Below are 12,061 nucleotides of genomic sequence, written 5' to 3' on the forward strand. Positions count from 1 at the left end.
GGTGCCAATCTTTAAAAAAAAATAAAAAATAATAAAATTGATTTCAAACAATGAAACTATAAAACCTTTAGAAGAAAATATGAATAATTATTTCTGAATAAATTATACAGAAATATAAAACTCTTGTATATTTAAAAATATAGAATTAAATGCAAATGACAAATATTTAACCAATATTAAAGATGATAATTAGTATCCTCAGATTGTAAAAAGCTTTTACAAATAATAAGGAAAATATTCTCCTATAATAGAACAATATACAAAAGACATAGAGTTCATGGAAGAAGAAACTCATATGGCCTATAAGTGAAATATTGTTGAAAATTAACATTTTTATTTACCAGATTGCCAAAGATTTTAAAATATTTAAACACTTTATGGTGAGATGGCGTTTTCATATCCAGCTGATGGGAGAACAGATCAATTATTACCTTTAAAATATTTCTTTAAAAATTTAGCAATCAATATTTCAGTCTTCAAAATATTTGCATACTCTGACCCAGCTATTCTGTTCTCTTTCTGAAGGAAATAGAAAATGCCAAAATAACCCTGCAAACAACCAACCAACAAAAAGAAAATGATTAAATTATGGTATGTCCATATGATAGGGTATTCTACAGTCGTTAGAAATGTTTTTAAATAATTTGGGGGAAATGCCCGGTATATAATGAATAACAAAACAAAGAAACAAAAACTCAGCAGGATATGAAACATCGTATGATCATATACATTGTATGGTCACAATCATAGCCAATGAAGAAAGACTGACAAGAGATACTCCTATATCTTGATGGTAATAATATCCAGAATATAGGATTGAAGGTAATTTTTATTTTGTAATTAGAAGTTACTTTTCACTTTGAAAACCTTTTAAAAATTAAAATGCACTAACTACATTAATTGCATAAATAAAAAAATTATAATAAAGGAAATGAGTATGAGACAACAGTTTGAGGAACAGTTAGCGTTGAGGAAGTGTTTTAGGTTGAGGGGTTCAATTATATTTGTGAACTGAGAGGAAAGATCTAGAAGAAGGACGGTGATGGAAGATACAAGAAAGGTATTAAAAGAAATTAGAAAGCTTTTCTCAAGCTCCTAAAACTTTAAGTTTTGGTCTCTCTGCTGGTTTTTTTGTGAAATGCAAAGAACATTCATTTTCCATTCCCTTTTCTTTCCTGCCTTCGTACCCAGAGCAAGCACAAATGGATCAGATGACCCTGAGGACGTAGGGTCTGTTGAAAATAGGAGGGTCAATGGGAATAATTCTCCATCACTCTCAAATGGCGGTTTTAAACCTTCTAGGCCTCCAAGACCATCACGACCACCTCCACCTACCCCACGTAGACCAGGTATGTATTCCAGCCATACACTAGAGATGTAGCTCTCAGTATTGTGATTGTAAATAATATTCTGTTTGGGAACTGACCCTCAGGTAGGTGTCAAGGCATCCTTTTAGATCAGTTTCCTATATGTATTTTTACATTTAAGATTTTGGTCAAGAATGATCTTTCTATAGGTAATCAAGATGTGCCTTTTCCCTAAGTGTTTCCTTCAGAGGTGAAGTTATTGAGACAAGTGCTCTACTGAGAATGAAAATCACATGTGCAGCATATAAAGTATAGGCAGTACAGATAAGACTGCAACTTTCTGGCAAACTTTGTAACTGTGTGAACATAAACATGTCCCAGAATCAAGGATCTGGTTGTTTATTCTCATTGTATCCTTTAAAAAGACAATTTGTAAATGGCAAATGACCCAACAATGCTAAATGATATTCAGATTTTAAAGCAAAAATTATACAACAAATGAACATATTTCACGTAGTAAAAATATGGACATCTACAGGTTCATTTTTCCTGATTAGCCAGAATAAATCTTTAATATATTATTATTTTCTTGTGCTAGTATGTGGCAGGGAATGTAAAATAATTAAACCAAATATTATTAGAAAAGTAAATTAGTTGTCTACAAAGCATTTTGTTAAATGACTTTGTGTTTAATTATATACTTCTCCTTTTTTTCTGTAAATAATTGTGTTAACAATTTACTTCCAGCCTTTGAGATTGTATACTACTTTGTCATAATATTGGAGACTTCCTTTGGGAATTGTTTTGTCAACAAGTATTTCTTCAAGATGTAATATGTACTTAACTATTTTTAAGAATATTATTGATTATCACTCAGATCTTCCGTATTTGTAATTAATATCAAAAATTGGTCTCTGATCTTCAGGGTTTCATAGGAAAGACAGTCTTAAGGATCTAGAAAGTTAGTAAATGAATCTATAATAAGGGATACCAACACTTTCTTATTCTAAAAGTTTTTATTTCTTGTGGCATTAGGAAATCAGAATCTGTATGTGCTTCATAATTAATAATGAAACATGGGGTAGTCAGAACTTAAAAAGTTGTGAACAAGCCTGTTAAGTGGGACCATTGGCTAGTTCCCATTATTTAAGTCATTTTCATCTGCATATCCACATCTTAAATTTTGTTTGTCATCTACCTTTTTATTGTTTTAAGTTAATGTTCTATCCTGAATTTAGATTTCTGAAAAGATATTGCTATTTTCCCCAAATCTTTTATAGCATCTGTCAATGGTTCACCATCTGCCACTTCTGAAAGTGATGGATCTAGCACAGGCTCTCTGCCACTAACGAATACAAATTCAAATACATCTGAAGGAGCAACGTCTGGATTAATAATTCCTCTTACTATATCTGGAGGCTCAGGCCCTAGGCCATTAAATCCTGTACCTCAAGCTCCCCTACCACCTGGGTAAGTAATTGTTTTTGATTAACACTTCTTTTCTTTAGGCTTCTGCATATACTTATTAATAAGGAAAATAATGCTGAACTCCATTCTTTAAAAATCTGTCTCCAAGCAATTGTAACTGATTTTGGGGAGGAGTGTGTAGAGTCAAACTGAACAAAAAAAGCTCTCACCGCATTTGAAATTTCTCCCCTCATTGCTAGGGCAAAGTGGAAGAATATGTATATATTTTTTGAAGGACTCTGAACCACAGAAAGTTAACCAAGTCCAAGTAATAAAATAGTCACCTAATTCAGATTGCTTTTTCTTTGAAGGGAAAAAGAATCACTTTTTAAAATAAAAAATTTTTCCATCATGAAATCATTTAAAGCAAAGTTAGGAAACTCAGAAAATTAGTACTCATAATCCCATTTTAATCTCTACTAATTATATTTAAAATTAATAATACTCCAGTAGTTTATATATGTATATACATTGTGACATTCAAATTAATCCAGAGCTCAGAATGCTAATCAAGATTAATTGGCTAGCTGATAAAGTAATAAACTCTCATGTTGAGAATTTTAATTGCTAAACAGAATTATATTACTTGTGTGGGTAGTTAGGCCATTTTCCTTTTGGAAACCTACGTAAGAAGCCAGAATTGAGAATTGTTTGTGCAAGAGATTAGCAAAGAGAAACTGGGTACTCTTAGAAGTGATTGGTACATCTAAGCTGTGATATTTTTTTCCTATCTTCTTCACTTTGGGGATAAACCTGTCAAGGAGACTAGAACAATAAGATTGACTTTGTCTGTTGGACTGTGCAGAGACACACCTGATAAAGTCTTATTCTTTATTTTCAGCTTTTTTAGAACCCAAATAGTCCTTTGCCCTTCATTTAGCAGCTCAGTCTTTCTTCAGATTTTATAACATTAATTACAGCTTTCTTTTCCATTCAAGTCCTGCATATACCCTGATCTGATTGACTCAGACTTTGTCTCCTGAGTGCATTGACCTCAAGCCTCTTAAGAAACATAAGGCATCTCCTAGAGCAGATAGTTCTATAGAAGAAATCTCATCCACTGTGTGTCACCCTCAGGATAACATTTCTTGACTTTATTCCTAAATTCTTTTGGAATAATCTTCTTTATTTACTAATATTCTTATTTGCCTCGGTTCTGAAATATGGTAATGTAAGAGAAAAAGGCAAAGACAGGATTAAAAAGCCAGGCTATTCATACAAGTATGTTACCAGCCTTTTTAATTTTGTCTTTAAGTTGGGAGCAGAGAGTGGACCAGCATGGGCGAGTTTACTATGTAGATCATATTGAAAAAAGAACAACGTGGGATAGACCAGAACCTCTACCTCCTGGGTAAGTGTCCAAATTAAAGAAGAAAAGAAGTATTTATTCAGAACTATAGATTATATCTGTACAGAATCTTCCCTACATTGCTGCTTTTCCTCTCTCTGTCAGTCTTTTTTCTACCCACTCTATTTTGTAGTGGATACAAACTGGAAAGCATCAGAGAATTGATTGAGCATGATGAATGATTTTTATCGTCAGTCATTTCTAACCTAAAGATTCCATAGGTCTTGCTACTTCCAAGTTTTCCTTTTTGAACTTTTACCTGGCTCAAACTGCAGGGTTTTAGGATTGGTTTCTTCAAGAGTAATTATTTAACTGAGTAAGAATTATAGCCCCATCATATATATGAGGATAAAGTCCCTATTATATTAAAAAGTTTAATATGTAGTAGTGAGTTCATTGCAAAATAGTTGGGGAAATAAAGTGTATATTAATACATGATGTTATGCATTTGGCATTTACATTATATAAAATAATTGGAAGAAAAATATTTTTATTCAACAGAAGTCAGTAGCAAAAATGGGGAAATAAGTTAGTTACAACTCTTACAGGAAGTATATGTAACCATGATAATGTACATACTTGTAGTAATCCTCTCTAGGAAATTTATCCTAAAGCAATAGTGCAAAGGAAGGAAAAAAGTTGTGATATATTAAAGGTATTTATTATTTTAGTATTTATAATATCAGAATATTAGAAAGAACCCTAAACAATCAGGTAGAAATCACCAAATTATTGTGTCAAGATTTGCATCCATTTGAAATAATAAATAAGATAGTTGTATTCTTGTGAAAAAGTGCTTTTTGATATCTATGGAAAGCTGTATATACAATTGTGTCTGTATTGGGATAACAACAGTCAAAAGAACATGGGAAAGAAAATGAGAACTTTTTTCTTAATGACTGTTCCCCCCCCCCCACCCCGTGAATGTACATTGTGTTTTAAAAACCTGGCTGATACATCTTAAGAACTTTTAAGAAGGAAATTTTGGGGGCCAGCCCTGGTGGCCTAGTGGTTAAGTTCAGCACATTCTGCTTTGGCAGACCGGGTTTGGTTCCCAGGCGTGGACTGACAGTGCTCTATTAATGGCCATGATGTGCTGGCGGCCCACATACTAAAAAATAGAGGAAAAGTGGCACAGATGTTAGCTTGGAGCGAATCTTCCTCAGCAAAAGAAAAGAAAAAAAGAAAGAAATTTGTAGAAACACTTATCTTAAGTTTACTTATATACCATTTAAAGATATATAAAATAAAAGACTTCAGGTAAATAAAAAATAGTTTCTCAAGGTAAAATCTTACCAAACCCACACCAGGGCCAAGGTGAAGTCCTGCTTAATTCTTATCTGTTTCATAAGTATTTGTTGAATTAGGTTGTTTTTATCCTGATTTAGCTGGGAACGGCGGGTTGACAACATGGGACGTATTTATTATGTTGACCATTTCACAAGAACAACAACGTGGCAGAGGCCAACATTGGAATCCGTCCGGAACTATGAACAGTGGCAGCTCCAACGTAGCCAACTTCAAGGAGCAATGCAGCAGTTTAATCAGAGATTCATTTATGGGGTGAGCAGCCTGTTGCATTATACACTTAATAAGAGTATTTGGTTTTCAACCTTTTCCTGCATATGAGATGTAAAGCACTAAAAAGAAGGTACAAGTAGGATGGCAACCCAGTTGTTGCTGTTGATAGATATTATTGTTAGACCTTGACTTGAGTATTCTATGTGATATGTTCTTTCCTCTTTGAAATTTCCTGAAGTTCAACCTCATTTGCTTTGTTAATGTCAAAAAAGAAAGAAGTTAAGACAAACTTAAAATCCTTGGACAAAACAATAGTAAAAATAAGCCCAAATAGTTTGAAAAGAATTAAAACAGTTCTAAATTTAATACTGCCTAACTTAGCAGAACAGCTGAAACCTTGGGTCTAAGAGCACCTGACTCTTTGGTGGTTATATAGAACTGATGATAGAATTGCATCATTTTGTAACATATAAAGGTAAAGTTTACCTAATACAGTATTTGGTACTCTAGGAGACTAAAGAAATTTGATTTCTTATAGGATTATGCTAAATATATTATTCTGCCTTCAAAACTATATTATCTATATATAAAAAATTTCCTTTCTGGAAATGGCTTAAGTTTTACATATTTTCCTTTAGAGTACTATTGCAGCAATAGTGGTAAGCACACCAAAATGTATTGATGTTTGGTTAATGCAATCTTTGGTGCTAGGAATTTTACAGTCTTTCAGATCATAAAGTATCACAGATCTTTTCTCTGGGGAAAGGGAAATAGTCCTTGGAGAAATTTGATTCTATGTACCAAACAAGAGGGATTTGTTTGAGTAATATATAGAACTTAAACAACTCTCCCAGAGTTCAAGAGAAGCTCACCCTTCTTTATTTTATTGCCATCTCTTTCCCTCCACCACCATCAATATCATCCCTGTTAGAATCCATCAGAGTAAATTCCTGTCTTCACTAGGCATTGCATTTTTCCTTTTTCCCCATATTCCTGTCTATTTCTTGGACCTCATCACCATCATAGTTATTATTCACTAATGTGGACAAATTCACCTTTATCAGCAGCCTTCCCTTCACTACCTGGTTATGACTAAGATAACTTTCTTTCATATAACAATTTGTGCTGCCACCTTCTGTAGACAGCTGTCACTATATTCCCCTTCTCAGTGATTTTAGAAGTGAAATTATTTTTTGTCTCGTCAACCTTACCCTTTTTTCTTTTCCTATTCTGTTTTACATCTTCCTTTCTTTCTAAATTATAATCACCTTTGATATGCCTGGCCAGATTTCTTCTAGGTTTGAATGCCTAGCTTGCCTGCCTTCTTTAAAACTAGTTTCCAGGGGCTGGCCCCAAGGCCAAGTGGTTAAGTTTGCGCACTCCACTGCAGCGGCCCAGGGTTTCACTGGTTCAGATCCTGGGTGTGTACATGGCACCACTCGTCAGACCATGCTGAGGCAGCGTCCCACATGCCACAACTAGAAGGACCCACAAGTAAAATATACAACTATGTACTGGGGGGATTTGGGGAGAAAAAGCAGAAAGAAAAAAAAATTGGCAACAGTTGTTAGCTCAGCTGCCAATCTTTAAAAAAAAAAAAAATTAAAAAAATTTTAAAAAAAGTAGTTTCCACATGGGTAGCCAGCGGAAAGAGCATGGGCTTTGGAGTCAGACACATCTGGGTTCGAATCTTGGTCACGCAGTTACTTTCTATGTATGACTTTGAGTAAGTTACTTAACCTCATCAAGACTCGTTTACTTTATCTATAAAGTATATAAATATATATATATATATATTTATATATATTACCTCAGAAGGGTTTTTTTGAGGATTCTGTAAAATATAGTTCCTAATATGTTTGGCACATACTAGATGTATAGAAATGTTATTTTTCTTCTTTTCTCTCCCTCATATCCACAATTGTAAATGTACCCTTTATCTCACTTTGACAGTACAAAATCTCTTAAAACATTCTTTTTAAAGACAGATTTAGCAAATTTCTGGAGCACCTACAGTGTGTATTGCTTCATTGTAAACTTGACCAATTTGATACTCGGAGTCTTTGGAACTTTTCCTGAATTGCAGCTTTTGCCTCATCATCCATGTTCTTTTTTTTTCTCCTATCCAAAATAACCTGACAAATTTTCTGCGTTCTTAACTCTTTGCTTTGTTATAGAATGGTTCTAAATCAAAAAGAACTTAAACAGACTATTTCAGTTACTCTTAACATAGCAAACAGTATGAACTGAATTGAATATTCACAGTACCAGCTACTTAAAAAGTGGTGGGGTGGTGGGGTGGTGCTGAGAAAGTCTGTTTATTGGGTATCTGAAGTGGCCTTTGTTCTGATCCTGGTTACAGAGCAGTGGACTCTCATACACTCAGCATCTTTAACCTCACAATGGATATCGTTGATGATGGAAACTGTGTAATGGCTCTTCTTGTCCCATGGCTTCGTTGTACATGTCCCTATCTTATCTGTCCAGGAAGAGCCAGTGGGATAGGCTTGGGTCTTAGAAAATTATCAGAACAGTTTGTCAAATGCCAAACTTTTCAGGGTTCTGTAACCAGGGTTCAATCCTTTTATAGTGTTTTTCCCTGGCCTCCTACTCTTAGTACTTTTCACAAAGCGAAGAGAAGCAAGGCCAGTTCGTGAAAAGTCTGTCTTCCAAGAGCTGTTAAATCAGAAATGGAATATCTCTCACATGCTTGGAAACTTTTAATCAGTTAACCCAATTTCTGTAATAAGTCAGTGACATGGAAAAAAAACAAAAAGAGATGGTGGGAGAAACTGCTATAGATTGAGACTCAAGAGACTCAACCTAATGTAATGTGAGGACTTTGTATTCTGATTTGAGCAAATAAGAAATCAGAGACATTTAATTAGGAGTTGGGTTTTAGATGATAAAATTAACATAGATTCTTTGCTAGGTATGATAACGATATGTGGTTATGTAAGAAAATGTCCACAAATTTTAGAAAGGCATACTAAAATACATAGTGGTGAAGTGATGACTGGTTTTTCTTCAGCACAGAATGGGCAAAAAAGATAAATGTGGCAAAGTCTTGATAATTGTTGAATTGTAGTGTTGGATATATGGGGTGTGCTGTCCTATTATACTTGTGGGGTTTTTTTTTCTTCGTAGTAATTTTTTCTTAAAGCAATTAGAGTCTGTTATTTGTTTGCGTTATCTTATTAAAGAAGAAAGGGCTTAACCAAATCTTACTGAAAGACCACAAATTGTCCCCACTTTATTAGACATTTAAACCAAAACCTACTCATTAACCCTACACAGAGTCAATATGACTTTTGCTTCTCTTTTTCCAATGGTTGACTCCTGCTTTCCTTTTATCTAGCCAAACCTCTCTCTCCGCCAGTGTGATAATAGCAAACAGAAATTTAAGAAGTCTTCTATATAGTTCTAGGCTCGTCAGCTCCTTCCAACTGGAATTCTTTCCTTTCACTCATCTGCCAATCTGTTCTTCCTGTGCCCCCAACTCTATTCCCATAATTCTTTGAATATACCATGTACTGTATATGATCCTCTCTTTTTGAGTTAGAAATAAAAGATTTTTCTCAACTATCTGATGACTCTGAGTACTGTTATTTATAAATGACTTTTTTGGTGGTATTATATATTTCTCTAATTTACTGATTTGTAGTTAAAGAAGAAGAAATGGTTATTTGGGGGTTATGTACTTGTAATGTTTGAATTTCAAATAGTTACAAATGTTAAATAATGTTTGCAAAGATTTTTTCTCCACCAGAGTGTATTGATGTTTATTCATGACTGTGTGACACTTATCTCTAAGATGTGAACTTTGTAAGAGTGTGTTATGTTGCACATGGCCAGGGAAGGCATATCAGAACTCAAAGCTTGATCTCAAGTTATCTGTTTTAAGTTGTTCACTGTTTCACCATTTTGTTGTTGTTGTTCTTTTTAGAATCAAGATTTGTTTGCTACATCACAAAATAAAGAATTTGATCCCCTTGGTCCCCTGCCACCTGGATGGGGTAAGTCACATGAATTTTTTCATTGAATTCAGTCATTTCAAAAATCAGGTATTTATAGATGATACCCTGCTCTAGCTTGAGTGAATTTCTGGGAAGCTTTTGGGGTATGTTGGTTTAATTCAGAGTGCCAAATAGGCATTAAATTTTCCCAGAGTTCTAAGTTGACTCTTTCATTATGGTGAATTTTTATTGGAATTCAGAATTATTTTACTTTTCTAAAGTTTAAAAATATTTTTGCTCACTCAGCAATAAAAATAGATTATTGATGCACACAACAATCTGGATGGACCTCAAGTGACATTATGCTTAGTGAAAAAGTCAATCTCAAAAGATTATGTACTGTATGATTCAACTTATATAACATTCTCAAAATGACAAAACTATACAGATGGGAAACAGTAATAGTTGCCAGGAGACAGAGCCAGTGGTAGGTGGGTGCAAATACAGGAGGTAACAGAAGTGGTTCTTTTTTTTTTTTTTAATGAATTTTTGGTGAGGAAGATTGGCCTTGAGCTAACCTCTGTTGCCAGTCCTCCCTTTTCTTTTTTTCTCTCCAAAGCCCCAGTGCATAGTTGTAAGTCACTCTAGCTCTTCCACATGGGATGCCACCACAGCATGGCTTGATGAGCAGTGCGTAGGTCTGTGCCGAAGATCCAAACTGGCGAACCCCGGGCCACTGAAGCAGAGCATGCGAACTTAACCACTTGGCCATGGGGCCAGCCCCACAGAAGTGGTTCTTATGTGGTGGTGGAACAGTTCTGTATCTTGACCGTGGTGGTGATTACACAATCTATACATGGGATAAAAGTGTGTAGAACTATACATTCACATAAATGAATTCAGCTTTAAGAATTCATGAATATTGAATAAAGTCTATAGTTAACAGTAATGTACTAGTGTCAGTTTTCTGATTTTGATACTATAGTATAGCTATGTGAGATGTTACCATTGGGGAAACTAGTTGAAGGGTATGTGAGATTATTTGAATGATTTTTGCAACATCCTGTGAGTAATAATTATTTTAAAATAAAAAACTTAAAAACAAATTTTGATCACTTGGGTGCTTCCAAAACACAGTTATGAGTTTGGTTGAGTTGATGTTATATGAAAGAACAGTAGAAGGGGGAACATGTTAGAGTAGTGACTTTGTGCCCTACACCATGGAGCACAAGATTATGCTCTGTTATCAAGTACTTTTGGTACCTTGGTTATTGGTGGGCCTACCCTCTCAGAATTTGGTTTTATAGCATTATATAAGTCATAGCACTGTAGCAAGTTTCCAGAATAAACATGGCAGTGTAGAAATAGTTTTGCATGAAAGCCAAAGAGAATATAGAAAGTGGAAAACAGCAAAGGAAAGCCAGTTATGGAACCAGTTGAAGTTTTATCTTCAAGAGCTGCAGATATTTCATAACATTGGGGTAAATTCAGAAAGTGATATTTCTAGATAGTCTTGTTGGGAGGCATCAATCCTCAAGATACATTGCTCTAGCATTACTTCTTTAAGGAATGGCGAAAAAAATTGATGGATCAAGATCGCATGAATCTAGGCAATAAATGATACTGGCTGTGTAAGCCTGCCTTTGAGAAACCCCGTTGTTCTTAAGGTTGTTTATACTTAACACTCCTGTGAGTCAAAGAGGGAAAAATGTAATAGGTTGTATTTATAACTGTTATTGTTACTAGCTTGTAACCAAGGGAGGGTATATGAAAGTTGTGAATTTCTGTCTTCACCAAAGCCTGGCTCTCTAGTAAGGAGTCTTGGCTCTACTAGAACCTCGGAGTGGACAATGTATAGTTGGTCTGAACTGCTTTAGAAGAGGGGATGTTGCTCTTAAGAGGCATTTTGAACCAGACCTGTCGTATTGCTTTCCCAGACATGGACGGTTTTCTCAGCTTTATTTCTAGAGTTGTCGTATGTCCATGTTAGAGTGGATAAATTGATGCACTGAAAGGATATATCTGAAAGGTCATGTATTTATCCTCTTAATTTTATTGCAGAAAAATCACGATGCAATTGGCTTTTGTCAGAAACACAGCCCATTTTACTCCTTCTCCAGAGCAGCTATAAGAAAAATGGCCTCTTGCTCATAGAAGCACGAATTGCAGCCTATGTTGACTTTACTCGAAAAGCTTTCCCTGCAAACTGGTCCTAGCCTTCTATATTTATCATTATCCTCATCATCAAGAGCTTCCTTATTATTGCTTTAGCCATCAGCACCTCCCTAAAATACTGTCTCTGAAGTCCCAATCCCAGCTTATTCATAGGTTATCAGAATCTTGCCTTGCTTACTTTAAATTCTACTGATTTTTAGGTTTCACACTCCTGAAGTTGAAGTGTAACCCCCTTCCCAAATGAGTTCTTGGTCATCCTATTACTCAGACTGAGAATTGCTTTATGA

The 12,061-nt window shown here is 34.8% G+C and overlaps 1 protein-coding gene across 10 annotated transcripts in view; it reads left to right on the forward strand.

Annotated features, from left to right (window-relative positions):
• The window catches only part of ITCH (itchy E3 ubiquitin protein ligase), a 122,977-nt gene that overhangs the window by 69,690 nt on the left and 41,226 nt on the right, over positions 1–12,061 (forward strand). For all 10 annotated transcript variants that reach the window (XM_014831479.3, XM_014831480.3, XM_014831482.3 and 7 more), the window contains 5 exons: positions 1,192–1,349; positions 2,588–2,777; positions 4,030–4,125; positions 5,511–5,685; positions 9,590–9,659. In XM_014831479.3, coding sequence (XP_014686965.1) covers positions 1,192–1,349; positions 2,588–2,777; positions 4,030–4,125; positions 5,511–5,685; positions 9,590–9,659 — 689 coding nt within the window. The remainder of the gene's footprint in view (positions 1–1,191; positions 1,350–2,587; positions 2,778–4,029; positions 4,126–5,510; positions 5,686–9,589; positions 9,660–12,061) is intronic.

Source organism: Equus asinus, chromosome 15, assembly GCF_041296235.1.
Source record: "Equus asinus isolate D_3611 breed Donkey chromosome 15, EquAss-T2T_v2, whole genome shotgun sequence".
In the NCBI taxonomy this organism is placed as follows: Eukaryota; Metazoa; Chordata; class Mammalia; order Perissodactyla; family Equidae; genus Equus; species Equus asinus.